We start from the raw sequence: 27126 nt of genomic DNA, 5'->3' as shown, positions 1-27126 counted from the left end.
GCTTGATTTAGTTGTGGAGCCCAAATCTGAACAAGTCTGAGGAAAGCACAAAATAATTTTGTCATTTTAATACTGGTTCATATTATGCTTTATTTGTCTATAAAATGGTCCAGGGAACAAGAGCTGGCTATTGAGATGCTTAAAAGCCTTTCCATTTGACAGTTTTTCAAGGGACATATTCAAGGTGTCTCTGTCTTCCAGTAGTGGATAACTGTGACATCCATAATCTAAAATTTACAGATGGGATAAAGCTCAATAATAATCATAATGTTAGAGTGGTCATAAAGTCCATTTGATTTTGTCTCCTCAAGTAAGCCTGAATAGCCTGTTCTTCCCCCCTTGATGCTTTTTTCTTTCTTCATGACTTATATGTAAGAAATGTAGTTTAATTTCTTAAGTATTTTGCTATGAAACGAAAGGTCGTGTGAGAATCCCCAGGAATCGGCTGTTTCCCAAGAATGTGACTCCTGGAAGATGGTTTGTTGTAACATACTGCTTCTGCAGCCATGATGTGCTGCATGTCAGAGTAAATTAGAGCACAGCTTATTCATTCTCCTGCTACATCACAGGAGTTGGGATTTTGAATACCCATTACTCCTTATTCTTCAGAGTTCATTAATAGTTTTGGACCATAAGTAAAGTTCTAGGTCACTGGCCCCCGTTAGTGTTAATGGAGCCCTTTTTAAGTCTACTGGAATGTGAAGAATGAAGTTTTACTTCCCTTTTTGGGAACTCCTAATTTTTGCCAGTTGTACGATTACTTCAAGTTTCTGCATTGCTTTAAGGAATAAAAGAGTATCACTAATTTATTTACTATGAATAATTAGAATTTACAACACAAAGAAATGACATTTAAGCCTTAGCCTTTGAGGAAGCTAATTATCATGTATATGAAGATTCCCTAGAAGATGGGAACTGAATGCTGAGAAGCCTTGTTTTAATGAGACTGGTTTAAATTTCTTTTTTTATGTTAAGGCCTGTCTTTATTCTGATGCCCTACTCATTAGCTGAACAGAGAAGTGAGATTTGAGTGAACAACTAAGAAATTATTTTAAGCAAGCATGTCTCAAGTAATATTTTAGAAAAAATCAGCAGTTGAATTTCAAACTGAGATGTACAATTTGGGTCTTTAATGTAAAATTGTCTTTTCAAATATCAGTTCAAAAGTAGCAGCTTCAGACATTGTAGGATTTTGCCAAGTTACACTCCTTAGTAATTTTGGGAAGTACAAACAGGTTTAACTTGGTGTATAAACTATATTGCAATCAGTATTTTTTGCTTCCCCAAAACCCCCTCACATTATCTTATTAAAACAGGCTTTGCATGTTGATGGTTGTGGTTTTTCAAGGAAAGAGATCAGGAGGAGTGAGAATGTTCTCTTTTGTGTGTGTGTGTGTGTGACTGTATCCAAGTTACTATCCGTAACCCAGGTTTTGTTCTGCGGCAAGCTAATTTAAATCCTCCTAGGAATGCACAAGATCCTTGCCAAAGGGTTTCACCAAGCAATTGAATGCTGTGTTTCAAAATAGGCATTCTTTACAAATACTTTTATTAAAATTTTTGTCTTTAAGAATAGACTGTAGCAGTGCGTGTGCTTTGTGGCAAATAGAGGTAAATGTTTAGTCTGTGCTGTTGAATAATTAAAAGTTCAGCACGGGCAATTTTGTCAGGAGTGTTGCTCACTGGAGGGTGAGCATATGAAGAAAACCACAAATTAAAGCACTCTAGGAGTGTAATAAATAAAACAGACCATTGGATTGATTAAAAAGAAAAACAAAAAATTACAATTCTTGTCTCTTTTTTAAGAGTTTATAAGTTAGTTATGTATCAAAGCCAGCGGAGTCAGCTTAATCCTCAGTGTTTCCAACACTTGACTCCACACACAGATAAACTTCTCAACCAGTAGTTTTCAGATTTTTCCTCTGGAAGTATACAGCAGCATCTCTTACTGAGAGCTGTGGCCACTGCAGATTGGGTTGGACCTGTCCTGCACTCAGTAGAACCTTCATTCGTCTGCCAGGGAAGATCCTGCTTTAGACTTGGGGTTGTGGTCAGTAATCAGCTGTGATGGTGTTAGTATTGGGTTCTGTGCCTCTTATGTGCCTACCTCACTTAAGGCAGAGTTACTAATAGGGTGAGCTATAGCCCATTACAGTGGAAAATAAGGGAGTTGTTTTAAACAATAGGTTTGGATACTTTAAATGAATGTTTTCAGTTCTAAGGTCTGGTAGTATGGCCAAGGCCAAGTGCTACATTTCATTTGGAGGACCCATCTGACTTTAAAGTGCAATTCTTTTCCTCAAACAGTTTTTCAGTTATGATGTAAATCACGTTGTATCTTTCTGGTTAGATTGGTATTATTATGCTACATTGATTAGTACTTGCCATTAGGAGTACATATCGAAGAAATATTTCTGTTTTCTGCCCAGTGGAAATCAGTGTAAGTATTCACATTAAGAAAGGCTTTTCTAGGGAGTTGGTTCATCTCCAGTAAGGATAAGCATTTGAAAATAACCATGTCCAGAAAACTTTCTCTCGAAGGAGTTGTCCATAGTAGTCTCTGGTCTGGTAATACTCATTTCTAAGAAACCTTGGAATACTGGAGAAGTTTTCAGAGAATTTGATATATTTTATAATTACAAAAGCAATTCTAGGTTCATAAATTTAGATCAGCTAGATAGGAGTCAGTTCTAAGTAAATTAGTGGGAGATCTATTTTACCTCATTTTATTGACTAATGAACAGGCAGAGTAATTTAGCAGGTCTTTTTCTCCTACTATTTTAATTGAGACAATCACAGAACTCTGTTGTAGTGTTATATATGCATATGTATAACTACATATATACATATGTATATCTTGTGAATAGCTTGAAGGCAGAGGTTGTAAGAAAGGTAGTAATTTTTATTAAGCTAACAGGGAATGTAGATGAACTAGTGAACTAGTTTCTTCAGTAGGTGTGATATACTAATAGTGATTGAAGTTAATACTCTGGTGCAGTCATTTGGATAAGGTCAAGAAGGGAAAAATGTAATTTGGGAACTTCTATTCTTTGCTTAAGAAAAAAAGAGCCTGTAATCAAAGTGACATAAGAGCAGTTGTCCTCGTTCAGGGGAAACGTTCCAGAAACATCCCAACATCTTTTCTTGGCAGCGATGAGTGGGAATGTGTTTGAAAGCAAAGCAGATATGGAACAACTTTTTTTTATTTCCTTTCTTTTTTTGTTCCTTTGACCATTACCTTCTCAGATTTGAACTATGTTGTGCTTAGGGGAATTCTGATATGTACCTATGTCTTCTGCTGAAGAGCCAGCATGCTGCAATCCCATACATGTGAGAGCAGAGTTGCTCTGCTGCTTATGCTTGTTTCTCCCAGTTTGCTGTGCATCTGCAGGTGGTTTCTGTGGGATGTATGCATGAAGGTTGGTGAGGATAAATGTGTTCTTGGTGTGGTTTGTTATCCTTATTTGTTGTTTCTGTTGCCACTGCAACTCTTCCTGCAAGGAGTTTGCTATTGAAAACTCTTGGAAAATTAGGCTGCAGGGAGCCCTGAAGAACTGTCCAGTTTGTCATCTTGTCCCAACAGCATTCTTACACCTGTGTTATTCCTGATATTTATCTTCCATTGATGTGTACTTTAAAATCTCCAGTGATAAATATTCTTTTTCTAGACAAGCAGCTCTGTGCCCCTTTTTTGGATGTGGCTTTTTGTATGTTGTTGGGTTTTTTTTCTGTAACGTACTTGTTGTTCTTGCGACAAAGTCTTACTAGATTGAATGAAATGCATGAGTGAATCAGTCTGCATCCTATTTGCAAGGTGTGGTTTTGTTTTCACTAATCCAGCCTGTTGTTTACAATGTGAGCTGAGATTTTGGGAGAAAACCTTTTGTATCAGTAGTGAATGACTGTGAAAGCCCATGTAGGTGCTTGGTGCATAGATGTACCTGTGTCTTGCTTCCCTCTCCACAATTTAGAAACAGTTTTCAAACACAAACCATAAATAGCAAAGGAGCTACAGAAGAGAGTCAGAGCCTTTCATTATCCTAACTGCATTTTAATAAGATCTACATATTATAGAAATAAAGAGAGCCAGAAAAATCGTAGACCTCACTTATATTCCAGGCATACGCTACTGCAGCTAAATTATCAATACCTTCTTTTTATCTTTACAAGATATGTCATAAGTACAGTTTAAAAAAAGGCATAGAAGTATGTATGTGTACAAAGCTCTACTTATAAAAAGGAGCTCCCTGTTCAAAAATGTGGAAAATTTTTCTTAAAGCAGAAATAAGAGAATACTAAAATCCTGGAAGTGTAGGGCATAGTGCAGTACTTGTGTTATGATCCTTTGTGGTCTTGTTTTAATGGATATTTTTTCCTCACATATGTTAGCAGCAGAAGTCACTAATGTGAGGTATGCTATGTATACAAGGTATACATATTTTAATGTGTTTTTGTATATTGTGCCAAGAGAGGGGTAATTCATTACAAATTTCACATGCTGTTAGGCCAGGTCTTTGTGCTGTCAGTTATGTTTGTGCACCTGTCATAATAAAAGGGCAAGTGGCAGCTCTGCAGATTTACATTTTTGGGATTAATTGAATTCATTTACTGTGAGATCAGGTAAACATGCCAGGACAGAAGGATGGGCAGTGCAGGCATCAGGATGAACAGAAGATGAGGCTGGGCTGTTTGACCAGACTGTAGGTATTCTGACTTCATGCTGTTTGTGTTGGCCAAGACAGGTTAAGTCCAGCTTGTTCTTGTCTCTCCATTCTATTCATTTATATTTGTGTTGCAGTTTTCTGTGAGTTGCAATGGCCCTGCTGCATGTGGAGCCAAGAAGGAGGAGCATGTTAATCCAGTGTTTGACTCTTGATGGGCTTTTTACCTGGGGAATGTTAACACAGGGCTGTGCTGTGGCATGGTGGTGAATCTTCCAGGTTGGATGCATGAGTTCTGCAGCTCTGTAGTAGTCCTCCTTCCCCAGCTTAGACTAATAGCAGCTGTGCAGGTTACAAAGGGAAAACTGCTCTGTAGCACATACAGCCTGCAGATTCAAGAAGTCACCCAGGCCTTGTGTTGGACCTCTGAAGTCTGAATAAAAGTAGGTGGTGTTCAGTATTATCAGGGACACTATTTCTATCCCAAAACAGTTAATAATGTTTAATGTTAGTATTAATGTTAGTGCTTTTAGATGAATTTCTGTTGAACCCCTATTTCTTGGGTTTGAATTGCTGAGGTTTTAATTTTTCCATGTCCAGACTGCTTTAGATCCTTGCTTTTACCTGACTTGCCTGTGGTGCTCCTGGCACCCATTTGATCCTGTAGTTGGGTAGACCAGGGTGTACAAAATGCTGTTCACTTTTCATAGAGGTACCTTTCTGCTAGGAAATTACCCTGACATGGAGGAGATGCAGAGGATTGGTAGATGCCTTTGTGCAGGGGCAGGAAAGAGGGAGTTGGAGTAAAGCTAAATGGACCCTTGCTGATTCTAGCTGTTGTGAACTTCAGCCCTTGCCCATTATGTTGTTAAATTTCTTAGGAATCTTGGGGGAGGGAGAAGTCTTGTTTTCTTGGCTGGACAAAGCAGTTGCAGGGGGACATGAAAATAAAAAAATAGGAAGCAGAAGTAAAATCAAAGCAATGCAGAGTTATTTCAGTGTTGAAATAAAGTTTGGCTCAACTTTAGGGTGAAGGTTCAGCTCTGATTGTATCTAGAGTAGTTTCCTTTCTTTAAATTGTCTAGTGCCCTCACACAGTTAGTCATAGATATGCAAAGAAACTTTGTGTTTCCACTTTATTTTAATATTGTTTGTGAGACTTTAGGATTCCTTGCTCTTCCAGATCTACTGCCAAAAGTCATGTGGCAGGGAGGGGAAAGAGTTTTAAATATTTACTGAACAGAAAACTGTATATATAAAGCCTTCTATACTAATTTTCGTTTTGTTTAGTGCAGGTGCTAAAAGGTTAATAGCTACCCTATCACATCTATTGTATCAAGAGATTCTTTTCTAACCTAAAGCAATGTTAATTTCCATTTAAGGAAGAATGTCTGCAGGAGCCAGTGGTATTTACTAACTGCGCCTGTAAAAACATTCCTTTTCACCCTCAGATGCTCACTCAGCCTTCTGTTTTCCAAGCGACATTATTACAGGCTTTAGCTTGTAGTCTGAGAAATGTTTTAATAACGTGAACAGCACAATCCTCATTCCTGACTACTCCTCGGGTACTTCTTTACTTCCTTTCCTCTGGTTTGGATTGGACTGAGAGTGTAGCAGCAGCTGGGGGGGACTTATTTTGTTGTTTTTGTGTGTGTGTGTGTACTCCTGTTAACAACGTGAAGATCCCTACTGGAGCATCATTTTATATTTGAAAAGGGTTTTTGTCATTAAGATTCTTTAAATCAAGGGACAAAAGTCTGATTTTAACTCTCCTTTGGCTGTGATAGGTAATTATACAAGACAAATTGAATGGAATCTCATTTCCAGTGTTATCAACTCATGTGAATTCCTCTCCTTGTCCTCTTTGGTTAGAGTGACAGGCTGTTGGGCTGGACACAGCAGTGGCTCAGGGCTGCTCCATGGTAACGGAATGAATGCTTCTGCCCTGTGCTACCTACAGGCTGCCTGTCATTGTTTACCTTTCTTTCACTGAGGAATGGTAAAGCTTGAATTACCTTGTGTTTACCACCGTTTGGTCTACAGAAAACAACACATGTGAACAGTTACCATGGCAAACATGATGCATGTTAATTCTGCATCAGTCTTAACCTTAACTTCGTGCTTTCATTACACTCAATAGAAAGGGGGAAGGGGCATTCCCTTTCTGTTCTGTGCCTCATCAAGGGAGACCTTTGCCAGTGCCTTGGGTCTGGAACACAGAGCAAATCCGTTTCACCTTGTAGCAAAGTTTCCCAGTCACCAGTAATGGGCAGATTTCTGAGTATTTCAGAAGAGAGAACTTTACCCAATATTCCTATTTTGAAGTTAAGAAATGCACGGTACGGTTGATGTTATGAAAAAAGATATTAAATGTTTTATAAGCTGAAATCTCAATGATTTGCTTGAGATGTCTCGTCTCAGGCTCCTTGCTTGAGCTGTTGTCTGTGTCAGGATGGGGTGGCATACAAATAATTGATGGCTGAAGACCTGGCCAAGGCTTACACTATATTGTATGCTAGTAACTCTATAGCTAAAAAAAACCCCAGAATTCTATCAGTCACTCAACAATTAAAATAACAGTAACAGAAAATTGCCTTTTTTGTATAAATTCTGCACTGGTGAATGTAAGCTTTTATTTATCCAGCATTTTCTGTGTTTTATTTATTCATGCTTTGTTCTGGTTTGATTTCCTGTAGAAATAGCATTGCTCTCTTACGGAATGAGTGACAGTAGTGTAAGGTTCCAGTGAGTGAAGTTGTTTTGGACCAACTGTGTGATGTGACTCATTCCTCCCATTATGATCCTGTACTATGATTTCTTCACACCTGGATGGATTCGGTTTTGTGTCTATGCACGTTGTTCTCTGTTCTGAGGACACCATATTCAAATGCTACTTTTGTATTAATATACTTGAATGTCTGGTACTGTTTAGTGTGCACATGAAATACTCTTTAGTGGCAAAGTCTTGTCTATTTGCATGTTCTCACACTGAAATCCTAGTTTTTCTTACCTACTGGAAGTGTAGTGTGCCCAGCTCTGTTTTAGACCTGGTAATCAAAATATGAAAATTTTTGGATGCATGTTGCAGGGAAAATTCGGCAGCCCACTCTGACAGTGACAGAAAGATCACAAAAACAAGTACCTTGTGTAGTTTTGCTTCTCAGACCAGTTGAAACAGATGTCTCCTTTGCTTGCTTGGTTATTTTTGCTGCTGTAATATCTGTTTACTTGAGTAGCTCCCTCTCACCAGGCATCAGCTACGTGTTCTTTCTGTGAGCCTTTCCCACAGCTCTTTATGTCTCCCACGCTTTCTCCTCCTCACTCCCAAGTCAATGCCATAGTTCCTTTAGTTCCTCCCAGAGCTTTTGAATGGGAAGAGTCAAACACCTGCTGAGCCGGCTCAGGGCTGTGTGCAGAGGAAGGGTAACTGCCTGTTTTGTCTAGTCCTTGAATTACTCTGGCAGCTAATCTGCATATTTCACTTGTAGCAAGCTTCAGTTAGCCCCCTCACACTTGTGCAACTTTCATGTCTTAAAGAATCTCTTACTAAGTATTAATTACTGTCTGGAACACAACATGCACACACCCACCAGCACAAGTGACTTCAGAAAGATAGGGGCACAAAAGAGCTGCCATTCCTGAGCAGTTTGCATAAGAAGCAAGGATACATGTGGAGGTAACAGAAGACTCTTGGGCTGTTAACATGTAAGAGTGCACTATGAGAACCTGGACTGGATTTTATCAAGATACTTGTACATTGATATATTTATAAAAAAAGTGTTGGTAATGCTCCAGAGGGAAAGGACTTCCCTACAAATACAGAGCTAAAGAGTGATTTAGGAAGTCTAGGTTGGGAAACAGCTTCACAGAATTGTCACTAGGATTAATCTGTAGATATAAGGTGTTCTCCCAGGAAATTGTTAAAATATTGACTTGACTTCAAACTTTTTTCATCTTACTTGGTTATATCTGTCCTGTGGAGGCTTCAGTACCACAGATGTGCTTTTTCTCCTCCACAGTTTTGATCAGTGCTGTCTATTCCTGATAACAGTGCTCAGTCCATCAAAAGTGCTTGTTTATTGCCTTGGAAATCAAATTCAAACTTTTTTTTTTTTAATCCAGATAAGTGCCTATCCTATTTGAACTCCTTTTTCAGTACTGCTTTTCCCATCTCTGATTAGTGCACTTACTTGTGTTAGGACTCAAAAGAAGCACCTGGAAGAGCAGAAGATCTGATTGATTTTTTTTTTTAAAATCAGTTTTTCTGTGGTTTGAGATCTCACTTCTAAATGAGAAGTGTAGTGCAACTCTCAAAGAAGTATTGTGCCAAAGTTTTCTTTTTCCCTTTGGGATGGGTTCTGAGTCTGTTGTCCTGGCTTGCCTGTGCTCAGTCGTTTTTCATCAGCCTTTTTGCCTTTGTTTAGTTTGACCAATCCCACACCCACTGTATGTAAACAATGAATGAGATTCAGTGAGTAGAATAAGAGAAATGACAACTAGCCCATTAGGCAGGAGAGCAGAAGCCTATGAAGTTGCTGCATTTAAAAAAAAATAATTAAATGCAACTTGATATTCAGACAGTGTAAATGGCTACAAACTGCATGCTTTAGGGGATAGGATAGTTAGAAATACAGTTCCACTGATTAACCTGTTTGGTCTCCTTTTAGAACATTCTTCCACTACTGACCTCATCTTTATTTCTCTTCAGACGCACCATAGATGTACTGGGGGCAAGAATGTTCTTGTTACATGGTCACATTAAAAGGAATAATTCTGCTTTGAAAATAGCTTGCTAATCTTCTCCAAGATCTGTTTTCTCTCCCTGTTTCTGTGGCTTTAAAGAGAAGGGTCCTCAATCTGTATGCTTTTTTGCTACATGACAATAAGACTTTCTCTCATTTGGAGCATTGTTTCTGTTTGCTAAGAAATACATGGCAGTGAAAGTCAAAGTGATGGTGGTTACAGACATTTTTACTCCATTATCTGTTGCTTGAGTGGCTTTTTTTCAGCCATTGCTTACATGCACTCTAATACCAACATCTCTCAAAATCATACCTAATGCAGGAGCCAGTTTAATAGAAAAAGTAGCATAGGTGAGCATCAAGCATCTAAATGATCACTTTTTTTCTATACATCCAGGAAGAGTTCTCTTTTCTGCTCTTGCAGTCTGTGACTGTAGTTTCCTACCATCTGTGGCATGATGCAAACTAATAGATATTTCTTTGTGGACAGTGCAAATGTTTTTAACAGATCTCTTTTTTTCCCCTGGCTGAACCAGGCAAACTTTGTTTTACCAACTTTCTTCTGCTCAATCACTGGTTTGCCATCTTTGTTTCAGATAGGATGCATCATTTCAGAATGTTTATTAGGAGGTTAATGAGACTGGTTTGGTGACTGACTCCACTTCTGTGTGCGTGTGATTTTTGGGACCATTTCTGTAACTTCTGGATTCATATGTTCAACACTATTAGTAATTTCTGTACAGACAATTTAGGTTTTATTAACTCTTTACCAGATGTCCACCATCAACAGAGGAGGGAAAAGACATGTTACTGTCAAAATAGAAGTAAGGAGCAGTGTGCAAAATTTGAATGAGGAGAGGAATGTTTATTTTCATTCTTGGCTCACAGAGATGTGCTATGTAAGGACCCTATACTTCTGAAAGACAGATCAATACCAACAGCATTAGGAGAGTTTGGCTGCTTTTTTCTTACACCCTTTATTTGATATTGATTCATATTTTCTTTTTAAGAGTGTAGGATTGGGATATTTTCTGGATGACTCATAATTCTATTAATATAATTTCCCCGTGGAACAGGTGAAAACAGTTGGATGTCATTGCATAAGGATCCTCAGCCATTGTTGCTGCTTGATCGTTCTGTTCTTAGGTGCTGATCAGTCAGAAGGGCTCTAAAATGCTAACCATCAGTTCAGTTAAATAGTTTGGTGCTTAATTCTGATGTTTGCCAGTCCATAATTTTTATTGTCTCTCTATTTTCTAGAAAGATTTTAATAATGCTCAATAGCTTGTCTTTTGCAAGACAAGTTTTCTTGTATCCCTGGAATTTTACTCTGTAACTTTCTTATCATGTACTAAGTAGTTAAATTAAGCATAACCACCAATCATTCTTGACAAGCCTTGTGATAAAGGATTTTTGGGTGATTAGTTTAAGTTAAACATTTGACTTTTGAACTCATTCTTGTGGTATGTTTGAAAACACTGGTGACCAAACAGTGTTTTTTGATGAATAACAAACTGCAAACATTGCTGCTTTTTGTTATTATAATGAGGGATAATTGATATTCTGGTGTTGATGCAGTTGATGTTTTACATAAAGCTTTAAAAGAATTCAAAGTACTTTGTTATTTTGCTCTTAATACAGACAAATATGCTGGGTTTTTTACCCGAAACATTTCTAAGAGGATTTTGAGACTTTAAATTGTATTTGCTCTGGAATATAATTGAATGTACAAAGTAGGTACTTATAAATTCTTGTTATGGGTGAGAAAAGGATAGAGTTAAAAAAATGTAAATGTGACTTATAATCAGGAATGCTGTGAATTTTGTAGAGCAGGATGTGCATTTGACTGATCTATGTGATGCTCGTCTTTTAGGATTGCTTTGTTGGCAGCATGGTCAAGGATGAGTGAATCCTGTGGCTGCAGTCAGCTGTGCTCTGGCCCACCTGCTGGGCACTGACCCATTCTTGTCCTAGGGTCTCTTTTGATCTCAGATACCAAAGATTCCTGCCTTTGCTACTTTTCTGTGTTAAAAATCCATGCTTGTGATTATACTAATGGTTGATACTGGACTGCTCCAGTTACAGATGTAGACTTTTAGATGTGCACAAAAATCATGTGGATAAGGTGTTGCAGTTCAGTGTCCTTTTGTGGGCTGTCTTAATGTGAAAATTGAAGTCTTAAATTAGATCTTTAGCTGCATAATTGATGCAACTGCTTGTAGGTTTTAGACAGTTCCTAGGAATAACATTATTTGTTTCACCTCTATAGGAATGGTTTTCAACTTGTAAAGAAAAGCACTTCAGCAAGTGAAATGTGATGAAAGGCTTGCTTTCATCACATTGGAAAAAGATGCCATTTTTCCAATTATACTGTCATTCCAATAAAAAGATTTTATTACTCTAAATGTGTCTTACTGAAGTATTTTGGGTGTTGTCTGGACAGTGTAATAAAAGTGTGTTATTAATATGGTTAGAATTAGTGTGTCAGAGGGGAAAAGATACGTAATCTTAAATCATAGAGGTTTGGGATATTTGCTTGGTTTTGATGGGAGGAGATGACAGAAGCCTTTGATACTATGCAAAGAGATAGGGAGATGGTATTTAGCTGATACCAGAGTTGTGCATGGTAAAGCAAGGAAGCATTTGGTTCTCAATGTTGCAGTAAGAAGAGTGATTATAGAGAAATCATGTGTAAGATATGTGTAAGATAGTTGTCTTTTATTCCCAGTTAATTTTCCAGGTTTTTCCTTGGTCAGCCAAAGGAAAGATAATGTTGAATTTCAAAATGTATGTTGCAGTAGTTAATTGCCTGGATAAGTTTTTTCAGAGTTAAAAGCTATTATATCCTGTCTTGTATTTCTACTGTTGAAGCTTTTAGAAAATACTTACATTTAATAGAAACCTTTGCAGTTTTACAGTGTTTTGAGGTGAAGTTGTGATAGTGCACTTTGAACTTTTTCTCAGCATGGGAAATATTCTTATAGTAAAATTGATTTTTTAAAATTACCTTTTTAGATTGTCTGTGGTTGTTTCAGGGAAATGGGAGGATGCCTCAATTTGTTTCCTCTCTGACATTACTACCATGGTTAAGGTAGGAGAGCCCATCGAGATAACTGATGGTGCTTGTGATGTAGAGTTTCTGTTTATTGCCCAATATGAAGCTGAACATGAGTTTTAACTGAGAGTACATATCTGCCTGCACATCTTGCTGTACTGGTTAAATATGGAATTATCTTAAGTGCTCATCATTTACAAAAAGCTGATGTAGCACAACCATTCCTGGAGTTCTGCGAAATAAGTAGTTTGAATGGGCTTGTATCTGGTCCAGGCAAAATCAATTGAGCTAATTAAAACTGCTGAAAGGAACCTGACTGACCTTTCATGAAATGAGCTGAGAGCCCTCAGTTATGTGCTGTAAGGCAGAAGCAGGTTAGTGCAGGAAAGGGGTTGGGAACGGGGACATTTTGACTCAGTGTGGTTCCTTGTGGCAAGAGCAGCTTGTGCATACTTATAAACTGATCTGCACGAGATAGAAATATTGCTTCTTTCCAGGGAAAAGACAGCCCTTCCCCAACTTTTGCTTGTTCTTAGCAATGCACAAATATTTATAGGAGGCAAACCAGTGAATCATTAGAAATGTTCTTTGTACAGTGTCTCCTTAAACTGGGGGTGGTGGTGTGCTGGAATGTGGAGATATCTTTGTGGCAGTTTCTTTCCTCAGTCTGATTCTTTTGAAAGCATCTTAGTCTGCTTGTATTTTCCATACTAGAGGTTTACAAAAAATGTTTATACTACAGCTTCAAACATCTACTGAAATCCTAGAAAACCTAAAAAATTTCTGTGGATTCCTTATATTAAGATCAGATGTGGGAATGTCACATTGAATATCTGCTATACAAAACTCAGATTATTTTAATGGAAAATAAGAATCTGAAATGGTATGTGCCTAGTGGCAAAATAAAAAAAGCAGAGGAAAGGGAATGGACAGAGAGAATTATATAATGGGTCAGAATTACACCTCAGTGGTTACAAGTCCATTTCTCTGCTGTGCTGACAGAGAAAGTAATTGCTGTACTTACGTCTTTTTCAATGATGTGAAACTAGTTTTTACAGCAAAGTGCAGTATTTGAGAGAGCCTGCAATGTGAACAACACAGTAATCCAGCTAATTGAAATGTCTTGTGGGCTGAGGCAGTTTCAGCTGCAGGGCAGTTTGAAAAAACTCGGTTTTTAAAGTGTCTAACAACACTTTAAACATTTTTAATTTTTTCAATAATATTGTATCAACCCTCACAAAGCGAAATGTGGTTTTATTGATTTTTATTCCTCTAAAAATTAGCTAAGAACATAAATGGCAATAATACTAGCAATTAAAAACTGAAGATGAAGCGCATAAGCGGGATATTTTCAATAAGAGAGCTTATTTCATCATGAGTCAAAACTAGGGGATTTCCTTTTAAGGCTAACGGTTATTGAAGCAAAACTTAATAACTTCCTCAAAGGCAGTGAAAGGTTTAAATGATGTAGTTGTGAGCATGTTGATTTGTGCTCAGCCTGCATTTTGTAAACATTGTGTGAATTGGTTTGTCTGCTTGTTTGGAAGGGGAGCACAACCTTTGTGTTTGGGAAAGCACGACCTCTGACAGTGACTATGAGTCTGCTTTGGGGCAGGAGGGCATTGGCAGCCCTGGCCAGATGTGCTGTGCCAGCCATGGATGGTGGCTGCCAACCTGCGCTCGTGACCCCTCACCTCTTTCAAGATAAAAAACCTGGTGCTTCTGTGGTTCTCACCACTCAAACTTGTGCTGGCCTCAGCTGGTGGGACACCTGCTGCAGTGAAGGGAACTGGAGCGGGGAACAAGCCCCCATAGCCTTTAAAACAATTAGATTTACATAAACTGTTTAACAGAGACTGTTCCGTGCTTGGGAAGAAGGCCTTTAACCTTGGAAGTATGGATTATTTGGCGTGGTTAAATACCTTTCAATGGTACTGATTTGCAGACTTTGGTGATCTTGGACCTTCCTGAGAAGAAAGGAAGGGGTGGGAATGGACATTGCTGGCAAATCCCAACTGTTTAGTTTAAAATTATATGGCTAGAACTTTCATACCAGATTTTGTTCCTGTGGAAAATTGCTGAAAGAATGTAGCAGATGATCTTATATTAAAAGAGAGAACATTATTCATTACAGATGTAATTATATTCAGAGCAAAATATTTCTGTTGACCATTCATTGTCTTTGGAAATCTTCTGAGAAGCATGTATCTGAAGGAGAGGATTTCCGGAGAAAGGTACACTTACCTACTTAGTCACTACTAAGACTTTTCCTACAATATTGGTATTTGAGCTTCATTTTTCTCCTTAAAGAATGTTTTCCCTTGAAAATGCAAAGTTGTTTCCATTCTCTGTTGTGACAACTTGGAGACTGAAGACCAATCTGAAAATGTTTCTGTTTTTCTAACACAGTATCATTCTTCATCTGTATGACACTATTTAAAATTTACATGATAACTTGTGTACCTCCCAGTTCTTTCTGAACAAGGCTGACTTTGTAAGAGGCAAAGATGACTCCACTTCTTGTTGTGGTAGGGCCTTATTATTTGTTATTGTGTCACTTCATAATGGCTTAATATGGTAATGGGATAAATTAGGACATAAGTGTATGCCATAAAAATTAAGTTTTACAGTTTGTAAAAGGTAGAGGATGTTGATTTAAAGATCATTCCCTAGAATGTGCCATGGCAGTGTTTTTTAAATGCTTTGTTACAAATGACCCTAAAGAATTACATTGAATATTTGTAATTATTTTATTAGAAAAGACTCATTGAAAGTGTTTTTGAATGTGTAATAATTTAGCCATGGTAACCTTCTAAGTGTGCCTTAGTGAAAGGAGCAGGTCTGCATGAGTTGCATTGAAAGGTTGGTTAGAAGTAGACCAGTGAAATTGCATTAGTGTTGCTGTCATGAGCACTGCTGTGGAGAGTTTAAATGGCTTTTATTCAGATTCACTTGTGGAAACATATCCCTTTCTGGTGTGCCAGTTTTCAACACGTGTATCACCAGAGTGTTTGCTTTGGAGGAGCTGGAGTTAGTTTTTGATATACTAGTGCTGTTTTCAACTAGCAAATAACACTGGCTTTATTTTTAAAGATACTGTATTCCAGCACTCTCATTATATATTTTTGACTAGTTTGGTGTCCTTTGTGTAAGATGATGACAGAGATTGTCAGTACCTGAGCCTCAGAATACTGACTTAGTTTTTACTGCATTAGAAATGTCAACTGAAATAATTTGACATTCGTCTTTGTTCTCTGCTAGTCCTGTTCTCTGTTTCTCAAGGTACTGTACATCAATCTAGAAGCTTTTTGATGTCTTAAACTGGTTATTTCCCTGGTTATTGTGTTTCTGTACAAGGTTTCACACATCTCGTGTTCTGATGTAGAGTGCTGGCAAACAGCTTGTGATGTCATGGTCAGATTTTTTTTTTTTTTAGCTTTGCTTGAAGTTGGTGTTCTAACATAGCTGACTTAGCCCAAAGCTGGCCTTAACATGGCTTTGAGCTAAAACAGAGGCTGTAATACTGATTATTTATATTTTTATTTACTTGCCTACTTACTTTTACTGTCTCTGGCCTGACAGCAATCAGTGCTTTAGAAACTTAATCCTCTGAAAGCAAGTATTTCAGCAAATCTAGTATGAAACATTTGTGCTGAAGGGTCAAAACGTTACATATGTGTGTAAAACTGTGAGTAATTAATGACTGTCCAAGTCATTAAAAAATTACTGATTTTCAATGGTAAATTTTCAAAGAAAAAATGAAAACCAAGAGGGCCAAAATTAAAATGGGTGATTGAGACTGACACTTCAACCTCAGCAGGTGCCACTATGTTAAAAAAGATCAGTTGTTGAGTGAAGAGTACAATTAACTTTTTTTTCTTTTCGGGATTTCCTGAAAATCTCTTGTGTAAAGGTAATACAGTTGCACATGGCAGACAGGGTTGTAGAATCATTCCAGTGAAAGAAAGTTCAGGTGTAGCCCAAACTCCTGCTCACAGCAGGATTAGCACTGAACTTGCCCAGATCATGTTTTGATTATCTTACTTTTGTCAGGAAGAAAAAGCTGTTTAGTTGGAAAGAAAAGCATTTAAGCATTTAATTAGAATTTCCTGAAACATGAAATTAATATTTGAAGATATTCACTGATGCATGAATTTTGTGAAATATGTGAAGCAGCATACAAAGACTATAACTAATAACCAAATATTTTTAATTTTAGAGCCTTGATGAGTATGAAGATGATGAAGCAGGGCAGAAGGAACGAAAGAAAGAGGATGCTATTACTCAGCAGAACACGGTACAAAATGAGAGTTCCAGTGCAGATACCTCTTGCTCATACTTACTGCAGGTGAGATCTTAACGTTGTTTGTTTTAGCATTTTACTCCAATTTAAAACTTGTACTGCGTTCTTCTTTCTATTTCTAAAGAGTAGATTATACCTACATGAAAAACCCCCTAAAGTTCAGGAGTTGACACATTGCTGGAAACAGAGTATGAGGTTCCATTCCACAAATGTAATACTACTGAGATGAAGATTCTGACAACAGAATCTTCTGTTTCTGTAGAGGTCTTGAAGGTAATAGTTTTAATGTTCATCATAGAACCTAATGTTTAGTGAGGGGAAAAGAAACTGGGAAATTCAAGTAAAAATGCTGACAGGCATAGAATATTCAATTAATTGGAGGTAGCCTCCTAAATCAGGACACATTTTCCTAATTTATTTTGTTTATTGACTTCTAATTACTGATTCTAGGATTGAAACCAACACACAAACTCCTAGGGTAAACAGCCCTTGCCTCTGTGTAACCTTTTCTCCCTTTTTATTTCTTTCCAATCCCCATGCCACACTGATTCCTGCAGTCCCCTCCCCCTGACATCAAAACATTACCAGTTATGCCTGGTACACCCCTCCTTCATACTACACCACCTGTGGCAAATGTTCTGTCTCTTTCCTGAGTGCTCTGAGTCTCTTTAGCCAGTCTTGTTTCTCCTTCTGTTACCTAACAGCATGTACAAACCCAGCTGTACTAACTGAGGCCATCCAGCTCTGCCTGTTGACTCCAACAGAGGCAACAGCACATGCACAGTGAGAAAAAAAATGCAAACAAACCAAGCACATGGTGGTCATGGGTAGTTTTGTAACCATCCATAACTAGAGGTGGCATGGCTGGATTGGTGAATCTGGATGCATTTTCCTTCTGAAATTTGGCCTAGTCTTTCATCTGCTCGTGGATGCCTTTAGTGTTAAGAGCCTGGGGCAGAGAAGTCTACAGCTTAATTACCTGGAATGTCAAGATTAGTCTCCTTTTGTTCAAGTTGAATCTGTTATTTTCCATGTTTCCATGTGATTTCAGCAAAGTGTCCTAGTGGAAGACATGGGGAACAACTGCTTCCTTGTTATGTGACTGAATGCTGCAAAGAGAGGATGGCTCCTCCCCTGTTCCCTAGGCTGAATAATTATATTTTACTTGGCTGTTCCTCATACAGGAGTAACTCAATAACATTCTCTACTTTCCAATTTGACTCTGTTTTGTTTGGTACCCGAAAACAGAACCAATGAAACATTCAGTATAACATGCAGTCATAGAGTGGTTTAGTGGTGGGGTTTGTTTTGTTCTCTGTTTCTTTCCTAATAATTCCTGATGCCTATTTGTCTCCTGAGCCCTGAATTTACTGTTTATGTTGTGAATGTCTAATCTAACTTAACATTTTTCAAGTTATCTGTGAGTGAGAATAACCAGCTCAGAAGTCAATGCCTGTGTAAATTTAGAAACATGTTCACCTTTTGTTTCACTTATGTACACTATACTTATGTACATTAAATTTAATCTCCTGTTCCACCTCCCAGTCACTCCCAATAAAGGAGTCATGCATGTTTTAACAGTTGATCTGTATCTTTTCTGTTCTGAGTAGCATCTGTGGGCATCTCCTCCCCAAACACATTGAAAAGCCCAGGTTCCTGCACAGGTTCCTGTGACATTGTTGTGGTTGTTCCATCTACTGTGAAAGCTGACTATTGGGTCCACCGTTATTTCCTGCCTTTTCACCAGTGGACATTCTCTTTTATTCTAAGAGGAGATTACTTTCTTGAGTAGGCTTTGGGGAGTGCCTTTGAAATGCAGTATGCTGCCATTCAAATGTCTGTCCTGGACATGTTTTTATAACTTAAAAAAGCTGTATTAGATTTGCAAAGTGTAACTATTCTACAAATGCCCTGATGACTCTTCCACATGGTATCATATTTACTTACTTATTCCTTAGTTGTTCTAGACTTACTAGAAACACTTTATTCTGTATAAATATCAAGTTTACTCCTCTATAGTTCTGTGTTTGTTTAAGAATCTTCTTGAGGATGATGTTTATGTTACCCTGTGGTACTAGGGCAGTTTTAAATGAGATGTTCCATTTAATCTTGAGTAGTTCAGCTATTATATTTTTCAGTAACATCAATAGTTTCTTCAAAGCTCAAGGAGTAAATAGCTGCCTCAGTCTGGTAGGTAACATTTTAAAATTTCTTTTATTTTTTTTTTTCCACATTTTAACAGTGCTTCTGCTGTAAATAGACTGTTCTCCAGAGGGAGTGCTCTGATATGACGCTCTTACCATTCTTTTCCATGGTGAACATGAACAAAAATATTTCTTCAAATCAACTGTCTCCTCTGAGTATGCCTCATATAACCAGATCTGTTGTCTTTGCAGATGTGTCAGGAGCCATCACGCCAAAAAGTTTTTATGCTTTTCTCCAAGTTGTTTGTAAGACTCTTTCTTGCTCACTCTGTTTTCACTTCTTCAATAGATATTCCAAAAGTTTTAATTCTTAGTTTCTCCTAGTGGTATTATATAATGCTTTGCCTATATTCCCGTGCCCTCTTTTTTTCATCCATATTTTCTATTCTTCTTGACAAGCAACCTAAGTTTTTATTTACCAAACCGTCTGTATTAATTGTCTTGTACATTTCCAAGTTTGTCACCTCTCTCCCAGCAGGCACTACTTCTTTGTTGACAGAGCTCAGCAGGAGTGTCGTGTCTCCAACAATACAGAAATGAGCCCCAGGTCTCGGATCTGGCAGAGGCCCAGGGTGGCACATGTACAGAACAGATGGAACCTTAGAAAGTTGCAGCTACTAAGGTTTAATCAGTTTACTCCTGGCTCTGTCAATTCACTTTTTATTAGAAGACTTAGAACTTGCCCATTTTCAACAGAAATTGACAGTAGTGTTATTTCAGCTTTGATGACTTAATTTCCTTTTGATTCTACTCTGTCCAAGACCTAATACTTTTTAAAAGTAGAGCTTATGTTGCAGATGTAAGAACTAATTTTAAGTTGCCATTGACCAATATATATTTTACTTCCGTGTACTAAGCAGAATAAATACATTTCTGTAGTTACAGCTATTCGCCCCCATTTGTCCATTCTTATTATCATTTAATGAAATTTGTAAGTACATAATTATTGTGAAAATGGTAAATAAAATGGTATTGACTTCATATTTGATGAGGAAATAAGTTGTTGGATAAGGTTTTTCTTTCCAGTCCTTAATCTGATTTTTCAGTTCCCTTTTAATATTGTCAGAGGCTGTGGTTCTCATTTTCTTAGGCAATATGTACATTTTTTGAAAACTCTGTCTGAATTGGAAGTTCTTCATCCAAAGCGCAGACTCACCAGGTTTGTTAAGAATAGATCCAAAAATACAGCAGATTTGAGTATTTTCCCCGAAGCAGAGCTATTTGACTTGAAATTATCTTCTGAATTATTTTATATTGGCAGTATAGAAGGTGGTAGTCTTGCAATGTTACAAGCACTGAAAAACTGTTGCAATCAAAGAATTTGTTGTGTAACTTTAGAAAAAGATAGTGTGGATAGCCACATCTCAACAGTAAATCCTCTCCAGACACAAGTGTTATGTCTGACTCTGACTTTCTGGCTCGATTTTCCTCCTGTTCTTAGTAGGACTAAAATCCTATTCAGATTGTTCTGATCTTGTGAGTTGTGGTACTGTGGGCTACACCAGTGATGTGTATGGAGATGCACACTGAGGGTGAGAAGTCATATATCAGTAAACGTAGAACTCTTACAAACGAGCTAGAAAATCTGTAATGCCGAGGACAAGCATAGATAAAACTCCTACTTTACAAGTTAAGGTTTCTACTTTAATTACCAGACACTGAAGATTTCTAGTTACAGAAATCTAGCTCTTGTTTAGCAGAGATGGCAAAATTGAAAATAGTGCAAAGCTATTTGACATCAATGTTTTTCTTGCAGGTAGATAGAAATGATGCGTTCAAAGTAGTGAACATGTCTTCATTGAAAATAGTGTTAGGGTTTATGTGCTATACAGAAAGCTTGCATCCAAAAAACCTGCAAGATTTGGCTGATAAAAACAATTTGTTTAATGAAGATTTATTTTTAAGTCTTTTAGAAAACTTTGAGTTTCAGAATGTGGAAAAGATGTTACTGTTAGCTAATACTCAAAAAACCCCTGCCAAAAACCACCATATGCAAGACCTTTATAACAAAACATTCAGGTTTGCTGATATTATGGTTATGTGCCTCTTGGAATTCAGTTGTTTGTGCATCTGACCTCCTAAAATATGTCCCAAATATGTGCCCTTCTTCATGTAATCATGTGGCAGTAGGGTTAACATAACTTAATGGTCATTAAAAAGTGATATTTGAGCATGGTAGTATGTTGTGATGTATATGTCACCTTATGGTGTTTTTGGAAAATTGGAGAGCCAAGGGGAAGGCTGAGAAGATTAAGTCAAAGCTAATATAAAGACTTGCAGTGAGACACACATATATAGGTCCTCCATCCATTAAAATCTTCAAATTACAACTGTCTGTTTTTTGGTAGTTATTCTATAATAATACAGAAGTATCATTCTCAATACCTTGGAAAGGGTTTGAAATACTTTGTTTTATGTTATCTTTGGTTCCTTTCTGCTTGAATTTTATCTTAAATGTTGTAATGTCTGTGAATGCTAGTTGTGCTGAGCAGTGAATGAGTACACTGCAAAAAATATATCAGCTGTGAATAATTGACATTTAAGATATGGGAGTTGAGTAAATACATATTGACAAAAGCATCAAGAGACAATAAAGCATTTTAAGAACTTCAAAATTACTTTTGTCATTGGCATGAGAATGGGGCTTATTGCGTTCTAGATGTGTGTTTTTCTCCTCACTGAGGACAAAATGGTCCTCAGTGGATGAGCTGAATCCTTTCCTCTCCCTGGAAAACTTGACCCAAACATGTCAGGATGATTTTTGCTGCTAACATAACATGGAAATAAGAATCAGTTATAGTGAGAGATACTGATTTTTGTGCCTGTGGGCATGGAAAGAGGAAATTCTGAGTCACTTAGATACTGAATTCAGCCTTTGTGAAACTAATACTCTGAATCCTTCAACTGAAAGGTAATTATTTATAAATACTAGAATGATTTAGAATATCTTAATGTAGAAAGGGAATGCTGATCTTAATTATTGTCACACAGAATTTGTCTAGTGTATTTCTTAATTCCATATTAAGAAATTGAAGGTAATAACTATCACAGTTACCAATATCTTTTGCATCTGTCTGATTGCCAAAGACTCTGCAGTTATCTGCTAGAAACCTGTCTTGGTATTTCTAGTGCTGGTATGAAGCTGGGAGGAGAATTTTGTCTCTCAAGCATTCTGAAGTCTGGGACCCCAGTATGAGATGACTCACTATGACAACTGTTTTGCTGTACCTAATTTTATATTATTATTGCTGCAAAGCTCAGGGCCTCATTCAAGACCTTGCACTTCAGTTGGAAATAGCAATAATTTTGTTCCAACAATTAATTTGCTTTGTGTATGCAATTGTAATGCACATTTCTTGCTCTCCCTGTGTTGGTCTTAGCATGTACATGAACAAGAAATTAAGATGTTGAATCTTACAAAATTACTTTGTACAAGATACAGTATTGTTAGATATATTTTAGACAGTTAAACATCCACACTGAATTGGAGTCACAAACACAGAATGGATTTGCCAGGCAAAGAAATGTCACTTCATTTGTAGCACTTAACCTTGTTGACTGTAAGTTGTATTATATTCCTGCAGTAAGTACAAATTATGTGCATTAGCAGACAGACTAAAGCTTGATCCTAGTACTGAATTCCTGTGGAGCTGTTAATCCAAGACAATGGAAGGCAAAGCTGCCCTAGTTTTCAGCTCAGAGCACTGACTTACATGCACAGCAGTATGGCCATGTCTTGAGTTGCTCCCACTCCTCTCTGTGGCAGCAGTGCAGGTTTTTGTACTCTGCCAGAGGTTAGCTTGTGATGGATGCTTGGATAATCATTCAGTTTAGTGTAGAAATTACCCAGTACCTTTGAAAGAATCCTTGTTGATTGGAGGTGAGGGTAGGATGAAATGTCTACATAATTAGCATTAATGGTACAACTATGAAATTGTGTCACAGTAGGTTGGGTTCATTGTAGTAACTTCAATATGAAGGTTAGGTGGCTAGTGAAGTAATGTAAACTTGATTTATTAACATGACCCTTTAGTTATGCCTTGTGCATTCAGTTGTGAGTCATTCAAAAGCCTTTGAAAATTGAAGGAAAACCACATTTGATCTTTTTTTAATCTTTTGTGCTAAATAAGTTGAACGTTTCACCAAAACATTGCAGGCACTTTCTAAAAGGAATGTGGCCCAGAGATATCTTTACAGAAGTGTAGTTCTGTTTGCTTAAATATGATTCTTTTCTTTAAATGTGGCCTAACACATTGAAATTTTTGGAAGCAAGGACATATATCAGTGTTTAATGTTTAAATGTTTAATAGACATACCTTATAAGCTTTGCTGAAAGCAATAAATACAGGTAAGGAATAAAATTTCTTCTTAGCCTTGTGGCAGACTATGAGAAATGCAGGGATCTAAATTTGTTACCTGCATTTCTTTCAGAAGGACAGCTGACACAAGCAAACCTGCTTGACACAAGCATCCCTAGAGTTTTGTACTTCAATCTTGTGCTGAGATTTTACTGCTAAATAAGCCGACTCAAGTTGCACTTCTTGACTATTTTACCTTTTCTGGCTTTTCATTTAGCTGTGTAATGTCATACAACATCATTTTACAATTACTCTCATTATCCAAAGTATGTGGTAATAGTATTCATGCCTATTCATACATGATCTTGGCTTTTCAAAGGTGTTTGGCATCTAGGTTTCATGTATGAAGAACTGTATGCATGCATTCAAGGGTAGTAATTAATCTTTTGTAAGTGTTTTGCTGTGATTGTTGCTTGATGTTCATTTCCATCCACAGAGAAAATGTAGTTGTGCTACACTAGGCATGCATAAATGTATTAAACATGGTTTTTTTCAGCCCTACATTTTTTAGATGTTTGGCCAGGAATTATTTTGCGTAATAACGTGATTATAACATTGGTATTGTATTTAAAAGGAGCTAAATGTGGTTAAAGTACAGAAAAACATTAATTGTGGTGACGTATGTTTGAGTTTGGAAGTCATAAGTAATTTTGCCAAATCAGGTTATGAGACTCTAATATTTGAGATTTAACTACCAGATAATATTCATCTTAGGTTTTCTATTTGCAGGTGGACTGTGATGCACTTCACAGAGATGATATGAAAGCAGTTATTAATATCCACAAAGCACTTAAGCAATAATTGTGTCTGCAGTAGAAAACTCATTAGGAAATCTGACTGTATGTCTAAAAGTGTTTGCATCAAAATTAGTTAAAAAGTATTCCAATTCAGTGTGAAGTATTAAAATATTACTAAATTTTAAAATACATTTGCACCTTTAGTCAGTTTTGTGTGTGTGCAGTGTTTTTAAAGTGACATTAGTTGGAGGGAATTTGCTGCCCTGTGTGGGTCATAACATGAGCCAGGTGCTTCAGTTAGCATCTGCCAGGGCTCCCATGGCTTGGGAGACGCACATGATTGTTGTGATCTGTGTAAGGAAAACAGGAACACAGGAATTTCATGTTTTCACAGTCACACATGATCAGGCAATCACTGAGGTAATTTCTAGCAAAATGGGCCTATATTCAGAGCAGTTTGAATATGTTAATAACTAAGTAATTAAGGCATGTGTCCACTTTGTGAAGAGGTAGCAAGTACAAATATTCAGCATTACTCACTGAGTACTGTTCTTTGTGTTCCACGTAAGAAATGTTGTCATGATGTCATCATGACATCATGATGTCAGGAAGGGCAGTATCATGAGTTTGAATGAAAGTGGCATAGGTCTGGGACGTTCTGACCTGTTCTGAATTGGTAGACTTTGCAATCTTGGTTTGCTTTAATTGCTTTTTTCTGTATGTATTATTGCAGGTTGGAAAAACCGCACACTACATAGTAAATTTTTAATTAAAATCTTCAAGGGAACTTCTGAGTTTGAGTAATAATGTTGCACGGTGTTCTTGTCTGGTATAACTGGAGGCTTTAACTACACTCAAGGATTTGTTTTGATAAAAATGAGATTGCTAGCTTTTAGTTGGATTGTATGGATTTGTGGTTTTAGTAGAAGATTTTAAAAAAGCGGAGTCTGCTTTTCTCATCAGAGTGGGCTGTGTCATAAGATGATGTTGTAGCAACATAATTTTTCACTGCCAAAATCTTCGTCCTTTCCTGTCATGTGAGCAAATTCAGTATATAATGTGTCTGTTGGAAGAGTGCTGCTGATCCATGCATGTTCAGTGGGTTTTACTTTGCCAAAGGATCTGCACATGCACATCTGATTCAGCTGTACTGCATGTGCACTGTCCAATACTGCTGCTTTGGAAAGTGCTTTCAAGTGAAATCAGGGTCCTTTTTGCCCCTAAGAAATCAGGGAGCTGAGAGTTATCAGTTACTGATGTGAGACCCGTGGGAAAGAGGGTGGCTGTAAATTGCCTATGAGCCAGAAAAAGTTGCTTGGCTAAGCAACATGTAACCTTGAGGATGCAGCTTGGGCATCCCTGCTTTGAGTTGCCTGACTTCTGCTCTTGAAGGGAAATACTGATAATGACTACCAAGATTTGTCTTCCTGACAACTCACCAAGAAAAGAGATCTTTCAGTTTTTTGTGGAAGGCATTATTTGTGTTCAGTGCTTGATCACTGTCAGCATAAATTTGATTACCTTTGATAGCAAACTTTGCTTTTCTTAGAAAGAAATACAGCATTATTAACATTTTTAACATCTGGGCTTAGTAAAGTTTAATTTAGTGGATAAGTGGTTTAAGCTTAAAATTTTGTTTGATGAATGGATTTCGCTCCCAGTAAATAGAATTAAATGTACTATGAAATATCTTAAAATTGAATATTTGATTTTGTGGGCCTGTGTGTGTGCACAACTGTTTGTCACAGGACCTGCATGAAAACTAAAGCTGAATCAAGCCCGTGCAGGCATGGCATTGTGGAGGCTTCCTGTTCTTGCTTTAGAGTCACAGCTGTGCCTGGGAATCTACAGGGTTTTCAGCACAGCTGCTCTTCTGCAGAAGAGCAGATCTTTATGATCCTTATATACTGCATGTGTGAAGCAGAGCTTGTAAGTTATGATTTCTTCTGCTGAAGTTTGGTTGTGGTCCTTCCACTAAGATTTCATATTCTGGGGGCTTTATTTACTTTTATTCTAATTTTTTCTTGTCTTCAGATGTTGCTGCTATGTAGTCAGCCTATGTGAATAGAAATTTGGTTTGTTGTTGCCCTATTTGTTTCTTTCACTATGGAGCTCATGTAGCTGTGCTCCAGAATTGCACCAGCACTAGCTGCTGTTACACTGGTCTGGAGCCTTTTTTGAGACCTTTATGCAGATGTAAGGAATAGGAAGCAGTTTCTCAAATTCCCAACTAATGTTTTGAGCAGCCTAGAGGGACCTCATGTTAAGGAATTTATTTTTTTTCCCCACAGGTTTTCTGTTTTGGACTAGCTCTTTAAGTCAGCTGGGTTTTTGTGGTTTTTTTTTGGTTTTTTTTTTTTTTTTTTTTTGGTGGGGAAACAAGTGATCCTGAAAGTATAATGATAAACTGTAGCTGAGGTTTCTTTGGCAAGGAGAGCCATTGAGCACATACAAATTGATTGAAAAAGAGGGTCTTTCTGAGGTATCTGCTTGTACAAATAGATTACACAGCCTGACTGACACTAAAAACTTTTGTAAGGTATGGAAATACTCCTGATTCTTGCACTTTCCTGTGTTTCTGCTCTAGAGAGAGAACTTTAATTAATACTGCTTTCAGGGCAGGAACAAATCTGAAGCTCAGGTAACAGTATGAGTACCTGCTGGCTGTGTACAGAGAGGGAGGAGGTGCTTTCCTGCAGGAACTGGCATGGCCCATGGCCCAAGAGGATCCCTGCTGCAAGGTGGAGAGGGGAGACAGCTTGCTTGGTGCTGCTGAAAGATGAGCTGAAATGTGTACTCTGCAGAGATACACATAGCAGTATTTGTCAGACACCTTGTAACATGTACCATACATTCATATTATGAACAGTTAGAGAACACCATAGCAGTAGTTACTCAGATGTGCTGGTGCGTTTGGAAGGTGCATATTCCAGTTCCATGGTGGTGGGAGGATGGCTGGGGCAGGGTAGCCTGCTGCTCCATCTCTACATCCTTGCAGTCTAGTGTAATTATTGTGATGGCTGAGGAGGGGGGAGGAGGAATCTAATTCATAGTTGTTTGGTGGAG

General features: G+C 37.6%; 1 protein-coding gene across 1 annotated transcript in view; it reads left to right on the top strand.

Moving 5' to 3' along the window:
* The window catches only part of PAWR (pro-apoptotic WT1 regulator), a 71857-nt gene that overhangs the window by 19746 nt on the left and 24985 nt on the right, over positions 1–27126 (top strand). The window contains exon 2 of the mRNA XM_059473063.1: positions 16678–16806. Within this exon, the coding sequence (XP_059329046.1) occupies positions 16678–16806 (129 nt within the window). The remainder of the gene's footprint in view (positions 1–16677; positions 16807–27126) is intronic.

The sequence above is a fragment of the Ammospiza nelsoni genome, chromosome 5, assembly GCF_027579445.1.
Source record: "Ammospiza nelsoni isolate bAmmNel1 chromosome 5, bAmmNel1.pri, whole genome shotgun sequence".
Classification (NCBI taxonomy): Eukaryota; Metazoa; Chordata; class Aves; order Passeriformes; family Passerellidae; genus Ammospiza; species Ammospiza nelsoni.
The sequence above is the reverse complement of the archived record's forward strand: the minus strand, read 5'-3'. Positions and strand labels throughout refer to the sequence as shown.